We start from the raw sequence: 24,222 nt of genomic DNA on the forward strand, positions 1-24,222 counted from the left end.
CTCTCTCTCTCTCTCTCTCTCTCTCTCTCTCTCTCTCTCTCTCACGCCTCACTGCTTCACAGAAGTGTGAAGTCAGCACAGGCCTTTTTCTCTCCTCATCCTGCTGATGTGGCAGTTTGAAGGCAGTGATTATCTGGTTTCCACGGTTACAGATGGAAGGAGGAGATGGCTTCACTCCGTTTCTCACGCTCCTGAGATCAGTTAAACAAACACAGAATGTCCTTGTTTTCCCTGCTATGTAGTGTTTTCAGTCACTTTAACCTGCTGCACCAGTATATTAACATGTCAGTAAATAACTGCTGACGGCTGCTGCCTGTTTTTGTGTTTGAAGTCAAGATCAAATATTGATCCCCATGTAAAGCAGATGACGGTTGGAATTAATTTTGCTGATGTGTGTGACAGAATCTTGAACTAATTCACCCACCAGGACGTTAAAGGAAGAAAAAAGAAAACAAAAGTGTATATTTATATATAACAGGATCATATAATATACACAGCTGACATTATAAAAATCTGGACTTCTATGATGTCGACAAAATGCAGAATCTGAACAGCAGGAGCTGCTGTGCATGAACATCATACCCATCATCAACACCAACGACGTAGTGGTGCCCCCATCAGAGCCCAACAGTGACTTGCAGGGGGGTAAATGTGGTAAATATATCAAGAGGGAGGGGTGGCACCCCTCTGACCTTAAAGAACAATGTAGTTTTATTCACCGGACACTGGACCAGCTTTGTGTTCTCCATCAGGCGCGCTAGGGATCATGGGAGTTTGCCCAAACAGTCCACATGTACTTTGAGGTTTGGAGAAGACTGGACCGGTCTCATCTTTTGAGGAGTACTTCAGGAGTATGGGGTCCGGGGCCCTTTATGACCTTGATGATGGTGGTCCACCACATGCCTGGTTCCTCTGGTTAAGATAAAACCCCACACTTCCCAGTGGCTTTAACATCTGACATTATGTAATACAGAGAGACTCATCCAGCTGTGAAATCGTCTTTGGACCCCCAGCTATCAGCCCCATATTGGCTGACTGTTGGCCCGATGGTGGGAGACTGGCAAGAAGGAGAAAGAGGACAAACTGCTAGCTTTCGTGACTCCAAAGCTGGGTACATTTGAGTCTTTAGAAAGCAGTATACCAACTTTGTGTAAAGACACACCATCCAAGGTCCCTGGTGGGGGCAAAAGTGTTGAGGTGGACTGAGATTTTCGGCCTAGACAATGCCTCGAAAGGCAGCTGGAGGTCCTTGTACAAGTTCCTCCAGTGGAGGATAATACATGGAGCAATTGCTGCAAACAGACATATAGCACACCTGGATCACAGCCATGGTTTTATTCAATGGACACTGGATAAAACCGGGCACCATCAGTCTGTGGCACCATTGGCCACAGACTGATGGTGCCCTTGTGTGTCGAAGTTATACCGAAGTTAACCACAGAACGCCACAGGAGGTAACTCCTCCCCTTCCTGCATAGAGAACAGCTAGTGTTCATCATTCATCATTTATTGATATTACTACGTGCAGTTTTCACCATCAATAACTTCAACATCATGGTCACTGTTAGGAGCAATATCTTTCTACTACATCTTGACAAATCGTCTGGACTTAACTTACTTTTACTCTTTGACATTTTATCATTATATTTTCACCTATTTTTTGTTCTTTTGTCATTTCATTGTGTTGTTATTGTTAGTTTTTATTATGTTCTGTGTTTATATTCGTATTTTGAATTTCTATTTTGTATTAACTGTATTTCTTTGGAGCAAACTGGAACCAGAGTTTCCTTTGGGATTAAAAAAGTTTGGTCTTGTCTTATTCTATAACAGTGCCAGAAGAAAACCATTTGCCTTTGAGTGTCAACACCTCAGATCATATGCACATTTGTGCCACCAGGCATTCCATTTTGGCATGAACATGACTGAAGATGAGGACTAAATAAGATTATCACATCTGCTATGAAGCCAAACCTCAGACACACAGTGGAGTCAAAGGGTAGCATCGGTAGGCTTAGCAGAGGCAGCATAATGGAAGAGAGGGCAACACAGGAGGCCGGGGAAACCTGCCATGAGGGATTTGATCCTGCAACATATCTAAAGAATTTCTACTCTCCAGAAGAGGCTCTCTTGGACCGAGAGGACAGCATTTGTTCCTGGATGATGGCCCGACTGCAGAGAGTCTTCAATGAAGGTAAGGCGAAGCAGGGGTGCTTCATTGTATTTTGGTTGTGGTGAAGGTGACTCCAGTGTTACGCCGCTGTCAGGTTTAATTGCATCAAGAGTTGCACCTTCTTGGTTCTATCCTGAGGTTCCTTCAACCCGCAGAAGGGGTCATAGACAGCGGGGTAAACACAGCTGCCCCGGATCCATTTTTGTCACGGTCTCCTGCATCTTGGATTCCCTGTAGCGTCCTGGTGGAGTATGGATTGATAAATCCCCCCCTTGGTCCTCAAGTTGGACATTCCCAAATGGTTCTGTGCCCAGCTTTTAACAGCTTCATTCTTCTTCATCTGAACACGTTCTGTTGTTCTCAGCCCAATTCAGGACCTTGGCTGAGTGCTACTGCTAGACAAGAACGCAGACAAGGTGAACGCAGGTGAAAGCTGCAGGCGTCTTGTTCTTACGTTCTTACAGACAGCTGGATCCGATATCTAAGGGATGCTAAATCTGAAAAGACATTTCTTGGATATCATTTCTTATAATTGCCATAAAAATAATGTCATAAAAATAATGTTCTTAGTCTCGATGACTCAGGAAAATATAAATGTGGGCAATTGTAAACACAACAAATTAAATACCAGATTTATTTGTAAAGATGTTTCCAGTCTCACACAACCTTCATCCATCATTCCAGGTGATGTGAAAGGAGACCTTCTGGTGGACATAGGTTCTGGTCCAACCCTGTACCAGGTGATGAGTGCCTGTGAGGTTTTCAACAAGGTGATCCTCACAGACATCCTGGATGTCAACAGGAATGAGCTGAAGCTCTGGCTCCAGAATGAAGGAGGCAGTAAAATGGACTGGACCCCCTTCCTGAAGAAAGCCTGCGAGCTGGAGGGACGAAGGTCCAACTCCATTACACTAAATATGAATGATCAGTGAATGAATTTCTTTGGATTACCGATTGATGAACTGAGGTCAAACAAAATTTATTGTTTTGATATTTTCTCCTCCAGTCCTTCAGAATGGACAGAGAAAGCTGCCAGACTCCGTCAGGTGGTCACAGACGTCCTCCCTGTTGATGTGCACCGCCCTCAGCCTCTGGCCCTCCACGCCCTCCCTCCAGGCGGGGCCGACTGTCTCCTGTCCTGCTTCTGCTTAGAGGCTGCTTGTACAAATGTTGCCTCCTTCAACAGAGCGTTGGGTCACATTGGGGGGCTCCTGCGACATGGGGGCCACCTCCTGTTTTTCAGTACCTTGGAGGAGAGTTACTACTGTGGGGGTCCTGGATTAAAAATACCAGTGGTCTCACTGGACGAGGCCCAGTTCTGTGATAGTGTCAAGCGGTGTGGCTTCACCCTGATAAGTCTTGAGGTCTACACCCTGCCTCAGGACATAGAGCTAGAAAATGATAATTTGACTGGGGTGATTTTTGTCAAGGCTAGAAAGAATTAAAATATTTAAGTATAATGATAATACTAATAATAACAACAACACCCAGACATATTAGTATCTTTGGTGGTCAGAGATTACTTTGTGATCCTCGACAGTTTTACAGCTTTCGTCTTCATGTTGTTCTAAATTAAGTTGAAAAACACATTCTAAAAATATATTTCCTGACAGGGTTCATGGATGAAATTAGAGGTCTTAAAAAATGGATAACCAAAACTTTGGATAACCATGACCTGGATTAATGAGATATTATGGGAGTGGCTACATATAACATTTACAATTACAATAATTACAATAATAATAATGATAATGATAACTATTATTATTATTACATAATTATTACAATTACTATTAATTGTGTTCCCATGTCAGTTGGAATATATTTACACTTCTGACCTGTTTTTTTATGACTCATGATTCATTACTCTCCTCCATGGCTGTGTTAAACATCTCCATCTTCTCAATGTACACATTTGTAGTTGTTTTGCTGCTGGGCTTGTTAATTTCACTGTGAAACATCACAATACGTGTGAAGTTATATGAAATTTATAGATATAATATTTATCACACAAAGAAATAATTTATATCAATCAGCAGTAATATATTTGTCTTTACTCCGTTTCTCACGCTGAGATCAGTTAAACAAACACATAATGTCCTTGTTTTCCCTGCTATGTAGTGTTTTCAGTTATTTTAACATGCTGTACTAATAAATTAACATGTCAGTAAATAACTACAAAACTGCTGACGGCTGCTGCCTAATTTTGTTTTTGAAGTCAGGATCAAATATTGATCCCCATGTAAAGCAGATGACGGTTTGAATAAATTTTTCTGATGTGTGTGACAGAATCTTGAACTAATTCACCCACCAGGACTGTAAAAGAAAAGAAAAGAATACAAAAGTGGAAATTCATATATAACAGGATCATATAATGGTATATAATACATCACATTAATATAACAATATGCCTGTTTGAACAACATTTTAATAACTATGACTACATACCGATTAATATAACAATATAATATATTTTTATATTCTTCAGCTGGGCAGCTGGCATTATAGAAATCTGGACTTCTATGATGGCGACCTAGGGTAGAACCTGAACAGCACGCTGCAGGACCTGCTGCGCATGAACAGTGTACCCATCATCATCAACAACAACGCGGTGGTGCCCCCACCAGAGCCCAACAGCAACTTGCAGAGGGTAAATGTGGGTAAAGATATCTGAAGAGGGGGGTGGCACCGGTTTGAAGGTGCTGATGATGGCAGCAGGCCTGGAGGAGGAGCTGGTCGTCCATACGCTTCTGCCATCCTGCCTCACCTCTACTCTGCCCTCTGACCTTTAAGAACAACGTGGTTTCATTCGCTGGACAGTGGACCAGCTCTGTATTCTCTGAAAACCTGAGTGCCGACATCTCTCAACCCCGTCCCGCCAGGCGTATAACAGCCCCATCAGCCACAGACTGATGGGGCTCTTACATACCGAAGTTATAACGAAGTTCACCACAGAACACCAGAGGAAGTCTCTTCTACCTGTGGCCAACCAATGGTATAACTCCTCCCCTTCCTGCAGGGAGAACAGCGAGAGTTCACCATGCATCATCCATTAATATTAACATTTACAGTTTTTAACATCATGAACTTCAACATCATGGTCACTGTCAGGTGCACTACATCCCGACAAATCGTCTGGACCTAACTTACTTTTACCCTTTGACATTTTACAATTATATTGTCACCTATTTTGTGTTCATTTCATTGTGTTATTATTGATAACTATATTCTGTTCAGTGTTTATATTCATATTTTGAATTTCTATTAACTGTATTTCTTTGGAGCAACCTGGAACCAGAGTTTCCTTTGGGATTAATAAAGTTTGGTCTTGTCTTGTTCTATAACAGTGGCAGAAGAAAACCATTTGCCTTTGAGTGTCAACACCTCAGATCGCATGCAGATTAGTGCCACCAGGCATTCCATTTTGGCATGAACATGACTGAAGATGAGGACTAAATAAGATTATCACATCTGCTATGAAGCCAAACCTCAGACACACAGTGGAGTCAAAGGGTAGCATCGGTAGGCTTAGCAGAGGCAGCATAATGGAAGAGAGGGCAACACAGGAGGCCGGGGAAACCTGCCATGAGGGATTTGATCCAGCAACATATCTAAAGAATTTCTACTCTCCAGAAGAGGCTCTCTTGGACCGAGAGGACAGCATTTGTTCCTGGATGATGGCCCGACTGCAGAGAGTCTTCAATGAAGGTAAGGCGAAGCAGGGGTGCTTCATTGTATTTTGGTTGTGGTGAAGGTGACTCCAGTGTTACGCCGCTGTCAGGTTTAATTGCATCAAGAGTTGCACCTTCTTGGTTCTATCCTGAGGTTCCTTCAACTCACAGAAGGGGTCATAGACAGCGGGGTAAACACAGCTGCCCCGGATCCATTTTTGTCACGGTCTCCTGCATCTTGGATTCCCTGTAGCGTCCTGGTGGAGTATGGATTGATAAATCCCCCCCTTGGTCCTCAAGTTGGACATTCCCAAATGGTTCTGTGCCCAGCTTTTAACAGCTTCATTCTTCTTCATCTGAACACGTTCTGTTGTTCTCAGCCCAATTCAGGACCTTGGCTGAGTGCTACTGCTAGACAAGAACGCAGGCAAGGTGAACGCAGGTGAAAGCTGCAGGCGTCTTGTTCTTACGTTCTTACAGACAGCTGGATCCGATATCTAAGGGATGCTAAATCTGAAAAGACATTTCTTGGATATCATTTCTTATAATTGCCATAAAAATAATGTCATAAAAATAATGTTCTTAGTCATGATGACTCAGGGAAATATAAATGTGGGCAATTGTAAACACAACAAATTAAATACCAGATTTATTTGTAAAGATGTTTCCAGTCTCACACAACCTTCCTCCATCATTCCAGGTGATGTGAAAGGAGACCTTCTGGTGGACATAGGTTCTGGTCCAACCCTGTACCAGGTGATGAGTGCCTGTGAGGTTTTCAACAAGGTGATCCTCACAGACATCCTGGGTGTCAACAGGAATGAGCTGAAGCTCTGGCTCCAGAATGAAGGAGGCAGTAAAATGGACTGGACCCCCTTCCTGAAGAAAGCCTGCGAGCTGGAGGGACGAAGGTCCAACTCCATTACACTAAATATGAATGATCAGTGAATGAATTTCTTTGGATTACCGATTGATGAACTGAGGTCAAACAAAATTTATTGTTTTGATATTTTCTCCTCCAGTCCTTCAGAATGGACAGAGAAAGCTGCCAGACTCCGTCAGGTGGTCACAGACGTCCTCCCTGTTGATGTGCACCGCCCTCAGCCTCTGGCCCTCCACGCCCTCCCTCCAGGCGGGGCCGACTGTCTCCTGTCCTGCTTCTGCTTAGAGGCTGCTTGTACAAATGTTGCCTCCTTCAACAGAGCGTTGGGTCACATTGGGGGGCTCCTGCGACATGGGGGCCACCTCCTGTTTTTCAGTACCTTGGAGGAGAGTTACTACTGTGGGGGTCCTGGATTAAAAATACCAGTGGTCTCACTGGACGAGGCCCAGTTCTGTGATAGTGTCAAGCGGTGTGGCTACACCCTGATAAGTCTTGAGGTCTACACTTTGCCTCAGGACATAGAGCTAGAAAATGATAATTTGACTGGGGTGATTTTTGTCAAGGCTAGAAAGAATTAAAATATTTAAGTATAATGATAATACTAATAATAACAACAACACCCAGACATATTAGTATCTTTGGTGGTCAGAGATTACTTTGTGATCCTCGACAGTTTTACAGCTTTCGTCTTCATGTTGTTCTAAATTAAGTTGAAAAACACATTCTAAAAACATATTTCCTGACAGGGTTCATGGATGAAATTAGAGGTCTTAAAAAAAGGATAACCAAAACTTTGGATAACCATGACCTGGATTAATGAGATATTATGGGAGTGGCTACATATAACATTTACAATTACAATAATTACAATAATAATAATGATAATAACTGTTATTATTATTATTGCTATTGTTATTGTTATTAATATTACATAATTATAACACTTTTTATTATTTGTGTTCCCATGTCAGTTGGAATATATTTACACTTCACACCTGTTTTTTTTATGATTCATAAAATTAATTTCACTGTGACATGTCACAATACGTGTGAAGTTATATGAAATAATAGATATAATATTTATCACACAAAGAAATAATTTATATCAATCAGCAGTAATATATTTGTCTTTACTCCGTTTCTCACGCTGAGATCAGTTAAACAAACACATAATGTCCTTGTTTTCCCTGCTATGTAGTGTTTTCAGTTATTTTAACATGCTGTACTAGTATATTAACATGTCAGTAAATAACTACAAAACTGCTGACGGCTGCTGCCTAATTTTGTTTTTGAAGTCAGGATCAAATATTGATCCCCATGTAAAGCAGATGACGGTTTGAATAAATTTTTCTGATGTGTGTGACAGAATCTTGAACTAATTCCCCCACCAGGACTGTAAAAGAAAAGAAAAGAATACAAAAGTGGAAATTCATATATAACAGGATCATATAATGGTGTATAATATATCACATTAATATAACAATATGCCTGTTTGAACAACATTTTAATAACTATGACTACATACCGATTAATATAACAATATAATATATTTTTATATTCTTCAGCTGGGCAGCTGGCATTATAGAAATCTGGACTTCTATGATGGCGACCTAGGGTAGAACCTGAACAGCACGCTGCAGGACCTGCTGCGCATGAACAGTGTACCCATCATCCTCAACAACAACGCGGTGGTGCCCCCACCAGAGCCCAACAGCAACTTGCAGAGGGTAAATGTGGGTAAAGATATCTGAAGAGGGGGGTGGCACCGGTTTGAAGGTGCTGATGATGGCAGCAGGCCTGGAGGAGGAGCTGGTCGTCCATACGCTTCTGCCATCCTTCCTCACCTCTGCTCTGCCCTCTGACCTTTAAGAACAACGTGGTTTCATTCGCTGGACAGTGGACCAGCTCTGTATTCTCTGAAAACCTGAGTGCCAACATCTCTCAACCCCGTCACGCCAGGCGTATAACAGCCCCATCAGCCACAGACTGATGGGGCTCTTACATACCGAAGTTATACCGAAGTTAACCACAGAACGCCACAGGAAGTCTCTTCTACCTGTGGCCAACAAATGGTATAACTCCTCCCCTTCCTGCAGGGAGAACAGCGAGAGTTCACCATGCATCATCCATTAATATTAACATTTACAGTTTTTAACATCATGAACTTCAACATCATGGTCACTGTCAGGTGCACTACATCCCGACAAATCGTCTGGACCTAACTTACTTTTACCCTTTGACATTTTACAATTATATTGTCACCTATTTTGTGTTCATTTCATTGTGTTGTTATTGATAACTATATTCTGTTCAGTGTTTATATTCATATGTTTAATTTCTATTAACTGTATTTCTTTGGAGCAACCTGGAACCAGAGTTTCCTTTGGGATTAATAAAGTTTGGTCTTGTCTTGTTCTATAACAGTGCCAGAAGAAAACCATTTGCATTTGAGTGTCAACACCTCAGATCATATGCACATTTGTGCCACCAGGCATTCCATTTTAGCATGAACATGACTGAAGACGAAGATTAAATAAGATTATCACATCTGCTATAAGGCCAAACTTCAGACACACAGTGGAGTCAAAGGGTAGCACCAGTAGGCTTAGCAGAGGCAGCATAATGGAAGAGAGGGCAACACAGGAGGCCGGGGAAACCTGCCATGAGGGATTTGATCCAGCAACATATCTAAAGAATTTCTACTCTCCAGAAGAGGCTCTCTTGGACCGAGAGGACAGCATTTGTTCCTGGATGATGGCCCGACTGCAGAGAGTCTTCAATGAAGGTAAGGCGAAGCAGGGGTGCTTCATTGTATTTTGGTTGTGGTGAAGGTGACTCCAGTGTTACGCCGCTGTCAGGTTTAATTGCATCAAGAGTTGCACCTTCTTGGTTCTATCCTGAGGTTCCTTCAACTCACAGAAGGGGTCATAGACAGCGGGGTAAACACAGCTGCCCCGGATCCATTTTTGTCACGGTCTCCTGCATCTTGGATTCCCTGTAGCGTCCTGGTGGAGTATGGATTGATAAATCCCCCCCTTGGTCCTCAAGTTGGACATTCCCAAATGGTTCTGTGCCCAGCTTTTAACAGCTTCATTCTTCTTCATCTGAACACGTTCTGTTGTTCTCAGCCCAATTCAGGACCTTGGCTGAGTGCTACTGCTAGACAAGAACGCAGGCAAGGTGAACGCAGGTGAAAGCTGCAGGCGTCTTGTTCTTACGTTCTTACAGACAGCTGGATCCGATATCTAAGGGATGCTAAATCTGAAAAGACATTTCTTGGATATCATTTCTTATAATTGCCATAAAAATAATGTCATAAAAATAATGTTCTTAGTCATGATGACTCAGGGAAATATAAATGTGGGCAATTGTAAACACAACAAATTAAATACCAGATTTATTTGTAAAGATGTTTCCAGTCTCACACAACCTTCCTCCATCATTCCAGGTGATGTGAAAGGAGACCTTCTGGTGGACATAGGTTCTGGTCCAACCCTGTACCAGGTGATGAGTGCCTGTGAGGTTTTCAACAAGGTGATCCTCACAGACATCCTGGGTGTCAACAGGAATGAGCTGAAGCTCTGGCTCCAGAATGAAGGAGGCAGTAAAATGGACTGGACCCCCTTCCTGAAGAAAGCCTGCGAGCTGGAGGGACGAAGGTCCAACTCCATTACACTAAATATGAATGATCAGTGAATGAATTTCTTTGGATTACCGATTGATGAACTGAGGTCAAACAAAATTTATTGTTTTGATATTTTCTCCTCCAGTCCTTCAGAATGGACAGAGAAAGCTGCCAGACTCCGTCAGGTGGTCACAGACGTCCTCCCTGTTGATGTGCACCGCCCTCAGCCTCTGGCCCTCCACGCCCTCCCTCCAGGCGGGGCCGACTGTCTCCTGTCCTGCTTCTGCTTAGAGGCTGCTTGTACAAATGTTGCCTCCTTCAACAGAGCGTTGGGTCACATTGGGGGGCTCCTGCGACATGGGGGCCACCTCCTGTTTTTCAGTACCTTGGAGGAGAGTTACTACTGTGGGGGTCCTGGATTAAAAATACCAGTGGTCTCACTGGACGAGGCCCAGTTCTGTGATAGTGTCAAGCGGTGTGGCTACACCCTGATAAGTCTTGAGGTCTACACCCTGCCTCAGGACATAGAGCTAGAAAATGATAATTTGACTGGGGTGATTTTTGTCAAGGCTAGAAAGAATTAAAATATTTAAGTATAATGATAATACTAATAATAACAACAACAACACCCAGACATATTAGTATCTTTGGTGGTCTGAGATTACTTTGTGATCCTCGACAGTTTTACAGCTTTCGTTTTCATGTTGTTCTAAATTAAGTTGAAAAACACATTCTAAAAATATATTTCCTGACAGGGTTCATGGATCAAATTAGAGGTCTTAAAAAATGGATAACCAAAACTTTGGATAACCATGACCTGGATTAATGAGATATTATGGGAGTGGCTACATATAACATTTACAATTACAATAATTACAATAATAATAATGATAATGATAACTATTATTATTATTACATAATTATTACAATTACTATTAATTGTGTTCCCATGTCAGTTGGAATATATTTACACTTCTGACCTGTTTTTTTATGACTCATGATTCATTACTCTCCTCCATGGCTGTGTTAAACATCTCCATCTTCTCAATGTACACATTTGCAGTTGTTTTGCTGCTGGGCTTGTTAATTTCACTGTGACACATCACAATACATGTGAAGTTATATGAAATAATAGATATAATATTTATCACACAAAGAAATAATTTATATCAATCAGCAGTAATATATTTGTCTGTACTCCGTTTCTCACGCTGAGATCAGTTAAACAAACACATAATGTCCTTGTTTTCCCTGCTATGTAGTGTTTTCAGTTATTTTAACATGCTGTACTAATAAATTAACATGTCAGTAAATAACTACAAAACTGCTGACGGCTGCTGCCTAATTTTGTTTTTGAAGTCAGGATCAAATATTGATCCCCATGTAAAGCAGATGACGGTCTGAATTAATTTTTCTGATGTGTGTGACAGAATCTTGAACTAATTCACCCACCAGGACTGTAAAAGAAAAGAAAAGAATATAAAAGTGGAAATTCATATATAACAGGATCATATAATGGTATATAATACATCACATTAATATAACAATATGCCTGTTTGAACAACATTTTAATAACTATGACAACATACCGATTAATATAACAATATAATATATTTTTATATTCTTCAGCTGGGCAGCTGGCATTATACAAATCTGGACTTCTATGATGGCGACCTAGGGTAGAACCTGAACAGCACGCTGCAGGACCTGCTGCGCATGAACAGTGTACCCATCATCATCAACAACAACGCGGTGGTGCCCCCACCAGAGCCCAACAGCAACTTGCAGAGGGCAAATGTGGGTAAAGATATCTGAAGAGGGGGGTGGCACCGGTTTGAAGGTGCTGATGATGGCAGCAGGCCTGGAGGAGGAGCTGGTCGTCCATACGCTTCTGCCATCCTGCCTCACCTCTGCTCTGCCCTCTGACCTTTAAGAACAACGTGGTTTCATTCGCTGGACAGTGGACCAGCTCTGTATTCTCTGAAAACCTGAGTGCCGACATCTCTCAACCCCGTCACGCCAGGCGTATAAGAGCCCCATCAGCCACAGACTGATGGGGCTCTTACATACCGAAGTTATACCGAAGTTCACCAAAGAACGCCACAGGAAGTCTCTTCTACCTGTGGCCAACCAATGGTATAACTCCTCCCCTTCCTGCAGGGAGAACAGCGAGAGTTCACCATGCATCATCCATTAATATTAACATTTACAGTTTTTAACATCATGAACTTCAACATCATGGTCACTGTCAGGTGCACTACATCCCGACAAATCGTCTGGACCTAACTTACTTTTACCCTTTGACATTTTACAATTATATTGTCACCTATTTTGTGTTCATTTCATTGTGTTGTTATTGATAACTATATTCTGTTCAGTGTTTATATTCATATTTTGAATTTCTATTAACTGTATTTCTTTGGAGCAACCTGGAACCAGAGTTTCCTTTGGGATTAATAAAGTTTGGTCTTGTCTTGTTCTATAACAGTGGCAGAAGAAAACCATTTGCCTTTGAGTGTCAACACCTCAGATCGCATGCAGTTTAGTGCCACCAGGCATTCCATTTTGGCATGAACATGACTGAAGACGAAGATTAAATAAGATTATCACATCTGCTATGAAGCCAAACCTCAGACACACAGTGGAGTCAAAGGGTAGCACCGGTAGGCTTAGCAGAGGCAGCATAATGGAAGAGAGGGCAACACAGGAGGCCGGGGAAACGTGCCATGAGGGATTTGATCCTGCAACATATCTAAAGAATTTCTACTCTCCAGAAGAGGCTCTCTTGGACCGAGAGGACAGCATTTGTTCCTGGATGATGGCCCGACTGCAGAGAGTCTTCAATGAAGGTAAGGCGAAGCAGGGGTTCTTCATTGTATTTTGGTTGTTGTGAAGGTGACTCCAGTGTTACGCCGCTGTCAGGTTTAATTGCATCAAGAGTTGCACCTTCTTGGTTCTATCCTGAGGTTCCTTCAACCCGCAGAAGGGGTCATAGACAGCGGGGTAAACACAGCTGCCCCGGATCCATTTTTGTCACGGTCTCCAGTATCTTGGATTCCCTGTAGCGTCCTGGTGGAGTATGGATTGATAAATCCCCCCCTCGGTCCTCAAGTTGGACATTCCCAAATGGTTCTGTGCCCAGCTTTTAACAGCTTCATTCTTCTTCATCTGAACACGTTCTGTTGTTCTCAGCCCAATTCAGGACCTTGGCTGAGTGCTACTGCTAGACAAGAACGCAGACAAGGTGAACGCAGGTGAAAGCTGCAGGCGTCTTGTTCTTACGTTCTTACAGACAGCTGGATCCGATATCTAAGGGATGCTAAATCTGAAAAGACATTTCTTGGATATCATTTCTTATAATTGTCATAAAAATAGTGTCATAAAAATAATGTTCTTAGTCTCGATGACTCAGGGAAATATAAATGTGGGCAATTGTAAACACAACAAATTAAATACCAGATTTATTTGTAAAGATGTTTCCAGTCTCACACAACCTTCCTCCATCATTCCAGGTGATGTGAAAGGAGACCTTCTGGTGGACATAGGTTCTGGTCCAACCCTGTACCAGGTGATGAGTGCCTGTGAGGTTTTCAACAAGGTGATCCTCACAGACATCCTGGATGTCAACAGGAATGAGCTGAAGCTCTGGCTCCAGAATGAAGGAGGCAGTAAAATGGACTGGACCCCCTTCCTGAAGAAAGCCTGCGAGCTGGAGGGACGAAGGTCCAACTCCATTACACTAAATATGAATGATCAGTGAATGAATTTCTTTGGATTACCGATTGATGAACTGAGGTCAAACAAAATTTATTGTTTTGATATTTTCTCCTCCAGTCCTTCAGAATGGACAGAGAAAGCTGCCAGACTCCGTCAGGTGGTCACAGACGTCCTCCCTGTTGATGTGCACCGCCCTCAGCCTCTGGCCCTCCACGCCCTCCCTCCAGGCGGGGCCGACTGTCTCCTGTCCTGCTTCTGCTTAGAGGCTGCTTGTACAAATGTCGCCTCCTCCAACAGAGCGTTGGGTCACATTGGGGGGCTCCTGCGACATGGGGGCCACCTCCTGGTCTTGGGTGTCTTAGAGGAGATTTACTATTGTGCTGGTCCTGGTGTATGGATACCAGTGGTCTCACTGGACGAGGCCCAGTTCTGTGATAGTGTCAAGCGGTGTGGCTACACCCTGATCAGGCATGAAGTCTACACCCTGCCTCAGGACATAAAGAGAGAGAATGATAATTTGACTGGGGTGATTTTTGTCAAGGCTAGAAAGAATTAAAATATTTAAGTATAATGATAATACTAATAATAACAACAACACCCAGACATATTAGTATCTTTGGTGGTCAGAGATTACTTTGTGATCCTCGAACGTTTTACAGCCTTTGTCTTCATGTTGTTCTAAGTTAAGTTGAAAAACACATTCTTAAAATATATTTCCTGACAGGGTTCATGGATGAAATTAGAGGTCTTAAAAAATGGATAACCAAAACTTTGGATAACCATGACCTGGATTAATGAGATATTATGGGAGTGGCTACATATAACATTTGCAATTACAATAATTACATTACAATAATAATAATAATAATAATAATAATAATAATAATAATAATACATAATTGTTACAATTAATTATTATCAATTGTGTTCCCATGTCAGTTGGAATAAAAATGTAAATATATCTACAGTACTGTATTTAAAGAAGATGGTCACTTTCGTTTTATTTCCGTGGGACTTACGCCACTTCCTGTTATTTTGGTCGCAATCTTTTTCTGTACTGAAGTTAATTTTTAGTGACAGCCTGCCTAAAATGCTAAAAGTACCAGTGAATAGTTTGTCTGACATTTTTTTTTTTTTATTATCAACAGAATCAATTTACGTTTTCTTTCAAAAAAGGTTCAATAAAGTTTATTGTGGGCCAGAGAATCGCGTCACTTCCGTTTTATTTCCGCGAGGTTCAGGCCACTCCCTACAAGTTCACCGCCAGTATTAAATTTAAAAAAACAACAACAAATATTATATGAAATTGACATCGAGACTAGAAGAAACGATTAGACTGATTTATTTAATTATTTGTCATTTATCTGGACCGGAAGTGGAGCTGTCAGAAGATGCTGTGCCGCGCGCCAGCTGCCGGTTCCGGTTGAAAACTACCGTCCGAGTTTCATCAGCATCTTTCTGGTGGGGGAGGAGTCGAGTACCGGGGGAGCCCAACTCTGAGTTTGTAGGTGATAAAAGAAGAGTAAGGGGTCAAAGGGGATGAAAACGACTTTTTGAAAAAGTTTTCCCAGAGCAGAAAAACTCGGGACTGAACCGAACCGGAAGTCCAGGAGCTCAGGTAAGCGCGAGCCCTCTTAATGACCACCGACGAGGCGCCGCTCGGTGATGACGCTGTTTCTGCGGGTCCTGCCACCTGTCCAGGTGTTCGGGACCAGGTGACGGTAACGGAACCAGCATGCTGACCCGGTGCTCCAGAACCCCGGTGGACCTCCCGAGACGCGCCTGCTGGTGGTTCTCCAGAGCCCCGACACCAGGCAAGACCCGCTGCGGTGCCACGTAGTGACCCCCCCCCCAGAGCACCGTTCAGTCTGGACCACCTCCTACCGGGACCAAATGTGTAATTTATGAACAAATGTTTGATCAAACCAGCAGCCGCAAGGTTCTGTGACACGTCACAGGTCAGGTGGAGTCACATGAAATGATAGATATGATGGTATTTATCACAAAAAGAAATGAGTTTTATTAATCAAAAGTAATTTATCGATCATATTAGTTATTTCCTCAACCTTAAAAGACGTGTGTGTGTGTGTGTGTGTGTGTGTGTGTGTGTGTGTGTGTTTTCTACTGAACGTTTTTTCTGCAGGCAGATGTAGTGAATTAAAACCTGCTGTTGTAGCAGGAGGATGTATATTAACCCTTTACTGGATGCTATGGAGCTCTCTCTCTCTCTCTCTCTCTCTCTCTCTCTCTCTCTCTCTCTCTCTCTCTCTCTCTCTCTCTCTCTCTCTCTCTCTCTCTCTCTCTCTCTCTCTCTCCCGCCTCACTGCTTCACAGATGTGTGAAGTCAGCACGGGCCTTTTTCTCTCCTCATCCTGCTGATGTGGCAGTTTGGAGGCTGCGATTATCTGGTTTCCACGGTTACAGATGGACGGAGGCGTTGGCTTCGCTCCATTTCTCTCGCTCCTGAGATCAGTTGAACAAACACAGAATGTCCTTGTTTTCCATGTCGTGTTTCCAGTTATTTTAACATGCTGTACTAATATATTGACATATTAATATATATTATTAACATATTAATATATATATTTTTTTGTGTTTGGAGTCAGAATCAAACATTGATCCTCGTGTAAAGCAGATGACGGTTTCAATGAATTTTACTGATGTGTGACATAAGTGGAAATTTATACGTAACAGGATAATTTGATATACAGTAGAACTTCGAGAGTTTAATTTTTTTCTTGACTCAATAGATCCGGTCTCACTGACGTGGTATCCATCCACCAACTGAAGCACAACTTGTGTCTCAGAGTTTTGCTCATATCTCAACCAAAAACATGGACAACATGGCTTGTAGCTCAAATAACTCGTATCTCGTGGTTCTACTGTGTTTTTATAACATCCCATCTTTCTCAGAAATCACCAGAGCATAAGAGAACTATTTTTGGTTTCATGACGACGGCGTCTTCCTCCTCAGATGCCGTGGGGAGGGCTCACGGCAGCTCCTTTGCCCACCGGGGCGAGCTGCGTCAGGCCAAGAGGATCGTGGTGAAGCTGGGCAGCGCTGTGGTCACCCGGGGCGACGAGTGTGGTCTGGCTCTGGGGCGGCTGGCCTCCATCGTGGAGCAGGTGAGGAAGAGAAGCGCGGTATGGATGGGTTGGGGTTAGGATCGCTAGGACTCCTGACGTGGGCGTCGCCCTACAGGTGGCCATGCTGCAGAACCAGGGCAGGGAGATGATGATCGTCACCAGCGGAGCCGTGGCGTTTGGAAAGCAGCGCCTCAGACACGAGATCCTGCTGTCCCAGAGCGTCCGACAGGCGCTGCATTCAGGACACAGCCAGCTGAAGGACATGGTGAGAACACGTGACATCCTGGTCGTCATGGCGTTGGTCGGGCGGAGGAGGCGATGCAGAGCGAAGCGTCCTGACTTCCTGTTTGTGTGTTTCAGTCTTTGCCGCTGCTGGAGGCGCGTGCCTGTGCTGCAGCCGGACAGAGCGGCCTGATGGCGCTCTACGAGGCCATGTTCACCCAGTACAGCACCTGTACCGCCCAGGTGCGTCATCGCCATGACACGCCGGAGGAGGAGCTTCTTCCTCGCCAATCTTCACTCAATCTGCTCGCTTCGCTTTCAGGTCCTGGTGACAAATCTGGACTTCCACGACGACGACAAGAGGCAGAACCTGAGCAGCACGCTGCAGGAGCTGCTGCGCATGAACATCGTACCCATCATCAACACCAACGACGCGGTGGTGCCCCCGCCCGAGCCCAACAGCGACCTGCAGGGGGTAAATGTGGGTAAAGATATCAAGAGAGGGGGGCAGCAGGCGTTTCAGGAGGAGCTGGTCGTCATCCTGCCTCACCTCTGCTCTGACCTCTGACCTTTAAGGCATGTGCATGCAGAGGGGAGGAGGTGCTGCTGAAGGGCTCACGTTTCCTCTACTAACATCTTCTTCTTCTTCTGGGTTTTGAACTAACTCCACTGATCGTAAATGAACGTAACATCGCCGCTTGTCCTCCAGACCGATTTGCATCGTTAGCGTCGTCTGCCACCGACTTCCTGTCTCCATCGCGCCGCTAACTCCCCGGTCCTGCAGGTGATCAGCATCAAGGACAACGACAGCCTGGCGGCGCGGCTGGCCGTGGAGATGAAGGCCGACCTGCTCATCGCCCTGTCCGACGTGGAAGGTAAGGCGCGTTGCCACGACGACAGCTGTGAGGTGACTACGTCTGCAGGAAATGTGTCAATTTGATGTTTCTTCCTGACCCTCAGGGCTCTACGACAGCCCTCCTGGGACGGACGACGCCAAGTTCATCGACATCTTCTACCCTGGAGACCAGCAGTCCATCACCTACGGAACCAAGTCCAGGGTGGGGATCGGAGGCATGGAGGCCAAAGTACGTGAACCACCGTGTGGACATCCGGTCCCGCCGGCGGCGCCTCTGGTTTCTGTTGACCCTCCTTTCACCTCGCCTGCAGGTGAAGGCCGCCCTCTGGGCCCTGCAGGGCGGCACCTCGGTAGTCATCGCCAACGGCACCCACCCCAAAGTCACGGGTCACGTCATCACCGACATCGTGGAGGGCAAGAAGGTGGGAACGTTCTTCTCCGAGACCAAACCTGCCGGTGAGCTTCATGCTTCTTGGATGTGCAGCTCGTTGCTCATCAGATGTAATTCACAGGTTTGAACAGTAGGTGGCAGCACCAGCCAACAGAACCCTCCATAGATCCAGTCACACCTGAGGAAACGGCACACCAGCGCCTCACACTGATCCTAACGCCTCGTCCTGACACCCCCCTGGCCCCCCGCTGGGTTTTTAACGCCTTTAGATGCGTCTCACTGGACTTAATCATCTGATGTTTGTTCTCCAGGCCTGACAGTGGAGCAGCAGACGGAGATGGCGCGTAATGCAGGAAGAACCCTGGCCTCTCTGCGTCCTGACCAGGTGGATTGAATAAAAACATAAATGTCTGTCAGGACTTCAGGCGAGGAAACGCCGCCCCCTGCGGGCTGCTGTGCTCTCAACACCGTGTGTGTGTGTGTGTGTGTGTGTGTGTGTGTGTGTGTGTGTGTGTGTGTGTGTGTGTGTGTGTGTGTGTGTGTGTGTGTGTGTGTGTGTGTGCGGTCAGAGGAGTGAGATCATCTGCCACCTCGCTGAGCTGCTGACGGAGAGGAGGGACGACATCCTGGCTGCGAACCAGACGGATGTGGAGCTGGCGGCGAACGCAGGTGACGAGTTCCATCAGACAGGCGTCGACCCGCCGCTTCAAAACGTTACAAACCTCCTGGTTTACCGCATTTAACTCTTTGGCTGCCAGTGCTCCCCATACTTCAGGTGTTTTGAATTTGTGACTTATTTAGCTACTGTAGTGGCAGGGGTCAGGGGTCACAGTGACGGGGATGAGATTCAAACCTCCATCCTCCTGAAAACAAACCAGTGCTTTCGGACTCGCTGACTCGCGCTTTGACTCAGATTTTTAAAGGAGTCAGGTCGTCAATGCAGATGGCGTCTGACGCGTCTCACCTTGGCAGGTGAGCGAGCCCCCCTGACTCTCCCTCTCCCCCCCCGCCGCTGCAGGCCATCTGCCGCCGGCCATGCTGAGTCGTCTCAGCCTGTCGGCGGCCAAACTGAACAGCTTGGCCATCGGTCTGCGACAGATCGCCACGGCGGCGCAGGACAGCGTGGGCCGCGTGCTGCGCCGGACCAGGGTGGCTCAGAACCTGGAGCTGGAGCAGATCTCCGTCCCCATCGGGGTCCTCCTGGTCATCTTCGAGGCGCGACCCGACTGTCTGCCGCAGGTTGGCGCCCAGATCTGTGGAGGGATTTTATTTCCTATCGATTCTACAACCCGTGTGCGTCTCCCTCCAGGTGGCGGCGTTGGCCGTCGCCAGTGGCAACGCACTCCTGCTGAAGGGAGGCAAAGAGGCGGCGAACACCAACCGCGTCCTCCACCAGCTCGCGCAGGAAGCCCTGTCGCTGCACGGCGTCCGGGAGGCGGTGCAGCTGGTAACACGAGAAGGCGACGCTCTCGTCTCGCCGCCGCCGTCAGGGCGTGACCCCCATCTGTCTGTCTCCAGGTGAGCACCCGTGAGGAGGTGGAGGATCTGTGTCGGCTGGACCAGCTGATCGACCTGATCATCCCGCGAGGCTCGTCCCAGCTGGTGCGGGACATCCAGCGGGCCGCCAAGGGCATCCCGGTGCTGGGGCACAGCGAGGGGATCTGCCACGTCTACGTGGACGCGGACGCCAGCGTGGACAAAGTCATCAAGATCGGTCAGTTGCGGTCGGTTCGGACCGGTCTGGAGCGATTCTGGTGAACTCACACGTCTGGTTCACTTCCTGTCTCCAGTCAGGGACTCCAAGTGCGACTACCCCGCCGCCTGCAACGCCATGGAGACTCTGTTGATCCACCGGGACGTCCTCAGGACGCCGCTGTTCGACCAGATCATCGACATGCTGAGGACTGAGAGGGTAAAACCCGCTGAGACACGTCCAGGAAGTCCAACAGGGACGCCTCAGAAGAAGTCAGGACGTTTAACTATAGTTGATTCTAAAGGGGTTGTCGTCCAATCACAGGTGAAGATTCACGCCGGGCCTCAGTTCGCCTCCTACCTGACCTTCAGCCCGTCGGAGGCCCGGTCCCTGCGGACCGAGTACGGGGGTCTGGAGTGCTGCCTGGAGGTGGTGGACAGCCTGCAGGAGGCCGTGGACCACATCCACAAGTACGGCAGCGCCCACACCGACGTCATCGTGACGGAGAACGGTACGTGGCCCCGCGTGTCCGTCGGTTCAGCGCTCCGCTCCACACGTCTTCCTGACCTCCGTCACACTTGTTTCCGTCTCACATCAACGGTTTTTCCCACCCGGTGATTAATGAGCGGCGACAGTTTGTCGTCGGGATGAGTTCACATCCTCCCCGTGTGACTGTAACGGAGGGGGCGGAGCATGTTTAACATGTAGAGCAGCTAAAACACGCTTCAAAGGCCGTCACGCTTGAGCACGTGTTGTATGACGCCGTTCTGGCGTTTCCTTTGGTTGTGGAACATCATAAACTCATGAGACAAGAAAAAAAGGACTTGAACTCGTCGTGGTCCCACAGGTCACTGGGACAGCCTGATCAGGGGTCAAAGGTCATCAATTTGTGAGTGGATCCTTTCAGAATGTGAAGTCCGCTCCTGAATCCGCCTCATAATGCGTGATTATTTAGAATCACTGACTCAGGGCAGGATCACTGAGCTGCAGTGGAGGAGGTGCTGCCACCTGGCGGCCAGAGGCGGTACTACAACTAATTCCTGTGTTGTGCAGAGGACGCGGCGGAGCGGTTCCTGCAGCAGCTGGACAGCGCCTGCGTCTTCTGGAACGCCAGCGCGCGCTTCGCCGACGGCTACCGCTTCGGTCTGGGTACGTGAAGGCGTCGCCGCCGGTTTTCAAACCGTACGACACGCCGCCGCCGAGAGAATCCCATGCGGCCGCCACGTGACATCACACCCTGATGAAGTGGCCGTCCACCTCTGACTTCTTGTTGGTTCTCCCTCTGTCGTGGTCCAGGCGCCGAGGTTGGCATCAGCACGGCTCGCATCCACGCCCGGGGGCCCGTGGGCCTGGAGGGGCTCCTCACCACCAAGTGGGTCCTGAGGGGCGACGGGCACACGGTGGCCGACTTCTCGGAGCTCGGCTCCATGAAGTTCCTCCACGAGAACCTGCCCGTCGCCCTGCCGCCAACCGGGCAGAGAGACAGCAACTAGACCAGCATGCCCTCCACACCCCAGTGGCCTTGTTCTGATTGGTTTGTGTCCACCAGCAGCCCCCGCCCCCCCCAGAAAAGATCAAGACTTTACAAATGTCCTCAATCCTACCTCGGTTTGCATCTTCTGGTGTGAAGCCGCTCCTCATTGAATAATCAAACAGTATTAAAAGCAGCTTGTAGCTCTATCCAAATATATTTATTTACTGGATTTTGTTGATCACAACATGTTTACATCCTTTTAGGGGCGTGTCCCGTCTGAATATCATTTTCAGGGTTTCACAAATACACGAAAACACGAGTGTGGGTTTGTGTTCTGGATCCAGACCAGACTATGTCCTGGACCTCATGATGCCACATCCATGAAGATAAAACCAGTGCTGGCCCCACACTGGGACAGGAATCCTTTAAAGACCTGAGACCCGAGGTGACTCTGGCCGTGTGGCGTTTGAGTTCCATCGTGAATCAGACGCTTCCTTCGGAGCGTCCTCGTTAACGGGGCTTCTTCCTCAGGTGCCTTTCGGTGTGTTCCTCTTCTTCTCTTGCTCTTTTTCAGGTCTGCTTGTTTCTAAACGAACAGACGAGTCGGCGAGACGAGGGGCCGCCAGGTTGTGTCAGACATGGACTAATGGCTCCGCTGGAGTTACACATTTTAAGTTATTAACGACTAAAATGTGTTGCGCGACAAACACTCGGTGAATCTGCTCCTTTTTTGTTTGACGGCGATCTCAGCTGAGATCAACTCCGACTTATTAGCATCCATTTTATCCTCCGTCTTTCATTCATTTGATCATTGTTGCCAGTTTTGCCACGCTTCGCCTCCTTCCTGCTTCTTCCTCGTGGCGCTGGAACCTCCCGTCAGAGCAGGAGCAGTAATTGACAAGCTGCCTCCTTCAAGCAGGAGGCTTTTAAATGAACATTCCAGCCTCTGAGCTCCGTCTGATGTCTTTGGATGCCCACTTAACGGCTGGTTCTGGTGTCTAATAGCAGCATTGTAGACAGAAACTATTGGAAAAACAACATTTTTTGGGTGTTTTTCTTTTGATTTTTCCGCAGCTGAATTGTGGAGTTTTTGTTTTTTTCCTTTCACACGTATGTTCGTCTCTGTCCTGCCTCTCGTGTTCCTACTTTCACAAAGAACGCAAATTAATGGAAGAGGGGCGGGGGGGGGGGGAACTTGGTACTGATCTGAAAAACAGATGTCTGAAAAGGGCCTTTTTAAAGTTGCCCATGGGGGAATTCTCTGCGCTGGAAGTGGGGCAAAGAAGATGGAAGACAATACTATAGAGGTTTAATTATCCAGCCATCACAAATGAAAAGAGGGAGAGACGAGAACTGAGACTAATAATGGAATCACAGGTTTGTGTTCTTGGTTTCTCTCGTTTCTTTCTCTTTTCCAGCATCTAAAGAATTCATTCTCCAAAACGCACTACTTACCCTTCAATCAGCCCCTCGTCACCGAGTCCAAAGGGTTCAGAGATGAAACTCGGATCTCTCGTGTCCTTTTCATGTGTGAAGCGACTGAAACTCGTCTAAATGAGGTAGAGACGAACAATCTGGGGACTCTATCGGCTCTTTCATGCCTGGAATTGTATTGAATTGTGTTTTACAGCATCAGAGGCAGATGTTCAGGTGCTGGGGAGTCAAAACCAGCAGCTGGTTCTGGTTCTGGTACTGATGGGAGAACTGCTTGTTTGTCCAGTAAGAGTGATTCTAGTCAGAACAACACGTCCCTTCTTTACAAACCTCTGGTAGTCAATAAAGTTTTATTATTATCAATCAGGTTGACATCCAGCTGCCTGTTATCAACAGCTGTTTACTAAAATATATATATATATATATAGATATAGATATATATAGATATTATACACATAAAATCATGTAATTTGGTAACTTATTTTTTTCCATTTCAATGGTAACAGTCGATTGTTGTTTTTTTATTAGACGGCTTTGTTTCAGTTCAGATTATATACTGTATATAAATACATATACAGTATATATTGACATCTCCCATTTTTCTGCTGTTTTATTCAAATACTGCTTTTCTTTGTCAATATTGTTTTTTAAAGCAACTTAAATAAAAATGAATAAAACTCATATTAACGTGACGTTTTGTCGACTTTAAGTCAGATGTCCACAGACTTCAGTCCAAAGTGCTCCTTCCTGCTTGTTTAATGGCTGATGCTTCTGCCCCTTCTTGACTTTAAATGAACTCCCAGTCTGCCATTTCCCTCTCATCTCTCCTCCGCTGTTGCCCCCAGACCCCAGCTGATCGAATCCCAAGTTGCCCCCTGTTGATGTTGTGTTGTCTGCTGGGTATTGTTGTTCACACATATAAAAAGGACCATGAGGGCAAATCACCGGCCTTGTACGGCAAATTTGACAGTCTTTTAATTGGACATTACTCAAGGCCCA

The 24,222-nt window shown here is 45.9% G+C and overlaps 5 protein-coding genes across 6 annotated transcripts; all 5 read left to right on the plus strand.

Moving 5' to 3' along the window:
* Positions 1 to 1,989: 1,989 nt before the first annotated feature.
* Positions 1,990 to 3,615, plus strand: LOC137588795 (phenylethanolamine N-methyltransferase-like). Its single transcript, XM_068306076.1, has 3 exons — positions 1,990 to 2,191; positions 2,855 to 3,065; positions 3,177 to 3,615. The coding sequence occupies exons 1-3, from the start codon at positions 2,029 to 2,031 to the stop codon at positions 3,613 to 3,615; spliced, it is 813 nt and encodes a 270-aa protein (XP_068162177.1). The 5' UTR covers positions 1,990 to 2,028.
* A 2,082-nt stretch (positions 3,616 to 5,697) lies between these two features.
* On the plus strand, positions 5,698 to 7,704 carry LOC137588783 (phenylethanolamine N-methyltransferase-like). Its single transcript, XM_068306056.1, has 3 exons — positions 5,698 to 5,878; positions 6,542 to 6,752; positions 6,864 to 7,704. The coding sequence occupies exons 1-3, from the start codon at positions 5,716 to 5,718 to the stop codon at positions 7,300 to 7,302; spliced, it is 813 nt and encodes a 270-aa protein (XP_068162157.1). The 5' UTR covers positions 5,698 to 5,715; the 3' UTR covers positions 7,303 to 7,704.
* Positions 7,705 to 9,346: 1,642 nt separating this feature from the next.
* Positions 9,347 to 10,933, plus strand: LOC137588880 (phenylethanolamine N-methyltransferase-like). The gene is made up of 3 exons (XM_068306193.1): positions 9,347 to 9,509; positions 10,173 to 10,383; positions 10,495 to 10,933. Exons 1-3 carry the CDS (start codon positions 9,347 to 9,349, stop codon positions 10,931 to 10,933), a joined length of 813 nt encoding a protein of 270 aa, XP_068162294.1.
* Positions 10,934 to 12,996: 2,063 nt separating this feature from the next.
* Positions 12,997 to 14,874, plus strand: LOC137588752 (phenylethanolamine N-methyltransferase-like). The gene is made up of 3 exons (XM_068306010.1): positions 12,997 to 13,198; positions 13,862 to 14,072; positions 14,184 to 14,874. The coding sequence occupies exons 1-3, from the start codon at positions 13,036 to 13,038 to the stop codon at positions 14,620 to 14,622; spliced, it is 813 nt and encodes a 270-aa protein (XP_068162111.1). The 5' UTR covers positions 12,997 to 13,035; the 3' UTR covers positions 14,623 to 14,874.
* Positions 14,875 to 15,334: 460 nt separating this feature from the next.
* Positions 15,335 to 23,796, plus strand: aldh18a1 (aldehyde dehydrogenase 18 family, member A1). 2 transcript variants are annotated; one of them, XM_068304813.1, is made up of 18 exons: positions 15,335 to 15,684; positions 15,768 to 15,880; positions 17,041 to 17,192; positions 17,269 to 17,418; positions 17,514 to 17,618; positions 17,698 to 17,856; positions 18,160 to 18,250; positions 18,336 to 18,460; positions 18,543 to 18,687; positions 18,934 to 19,007; positions 19,192 to 19,291; positions 19,641 to 19,861; positions 19,932 to 20,069; positions 20,141 to 20,336; positions 20,413 to 20,534; positions 20,640 to 20,826; positions 21,369 to 21,464; positions 21,612 to 23,796. In XM_068304813.1, exons 2-18 carry the CDS (start codon positions 15,802 to 15,804, stop codon positions 21,806 to 21,808), a joined length of 2,337 nt encoding a protein of 778 aa, XP_068160914.1. In that variant the 5' UTR covers positions 15,335 to 15,684; positions 15,768 to 15,801; the 3' UTR covers positions 21,809 to 23,796. The 2 variants fall into 2 exon arrangements, with proteins under 2 accessions (XP_068160914.1, XP_068160915.1); XM_068304814.1 differs by having other exon boundaries at positions 15,336 to 15,684; positions 17,698 to 17,850; positions 21,612 to 23,795.
* The last annotated feature ends 426 nt before the right edge of the window (positions 23,797 to 24,222 follow it).

Source organism: Antennarius striatus, chromosome 21 (assembly GCF_040054535.1).
Source record: "Antennarius striatus isolate MH-2024 chromosome 21, ASM4005453v1, whole genome shotgun sequence".
NCBI classification, from domain to species: domain Eukaryota; kingdom Metazoa; phylum Chordata; class Actinopteri; order Lophiiformes; family Antennariidae; genus Antennarius; species Antennarius striatus.

Bases quoted from the DNA above. Each gene is read 5' to 3' on its own strand.
- LOC137588795 (XM_068306076.1), top strand. From the start codon at position 2,029: ATGGAAGAGAGGGCAACACAGGAGGCCGGGGAAACCTGCCATGAGGGA. The intron at 2,192-2,854 runs GTAAGGCGAAGC...CCATCATTCCAG, and splicing joins GCAGAGAGTCTTCAATGAAG to GTGATGTGAAAGGAGACCTT. The intron at 3,066-3,176 runs GTCCAACTCCAT...TTTCTCCTCCAG, and splicing joins TGCGAGCTGGAGGGACGAAG to TCCTTCAGAATGGACAGAGA.
- LOC137588783 (XM_068306056.1), top strand. From the start codon at position 5,716: ATGGAAGAGAGGGCAACACAGGAGGCCGGGGAAACCTGCCATGAGGGA. The intron at 5,879-6,541 runs GTAAGGCGAAGC...CCATCATTCCAG, and splicing joins GCAGAGAGTCTTCAATGAAG to GTGATGTGAAAGGAGACCTT. The intron at 6,753-6,863 runs GTCCAACTCCAT...TTTCTCCTCCAG, and splicing joins TGCGAGCTGGAGGGACGAAG to TCCTTCAGAATGGACAGAGA.
- LOC137588880 (XM_068306193.1), top strand. From the start codon at position 9,347: ATGGAAGAGAGGGCAACACAGGAGGCCGGGGAAACCTGCCATGAGGGA. The intron at 9,510-10,172 runs GTAAGGCGAAGC...CCATCATTCCAG, and splicing joins GCAGAGAGTCTTCAATGAAG to GTGATGTGAAAGGAGACCTT. The intron at 10,384-10,494 runs GTCCAACTCCAT...TTTCTCCTCCAG, and splicing joins TGCGAGCTGGAGGGACGAAG to TCCTTCAGAATGGACAGAGA.
- LOC137588752 (XM_068306010.1), top strand. From the start codon at position 13,036: ATGGAAGAGAGGGCAACACAGGAGGCCGGGGAAACGTGCCATGAGGGA. The intron at 13,199-13,861 runs GTAAGGCGAAGC...CCATCATTCCAG, and splicing joins GCAGAGAGTCTTCAATGAAG to GTGATGTGAAAGGAGACCTT. The intron at 14,073-14,183 runs GTCCAACTCCAT...TTTCTCCTCCAG, and splicing joins TGCGAGCTGGAGGGACGAAG to TCCTTCAGAATGGACAGAGA.
- aldh18a1 (XM_068304813.1), top strand. From the start codon at position 15,802: ATGCTGACCCGGTGCTCCAGAACCCCGGTGGACCTCCCGAGACGCGCC. The intron at 20,535-20,639 runs GTAAAACCCGCT...GTCCAATCACAG, and splicing joins ACATGCTGAGGACTGAGAGG to GTGAAGATTCACGCCGGGCC. The intron at 21,465-21,611 runs GTACGTGAAGGC...GTCGTGGTCCAG, and splicing joins CGGCTACCGCTTCGGTCTGG to GCGCCGAGGTTGGCATCAGC.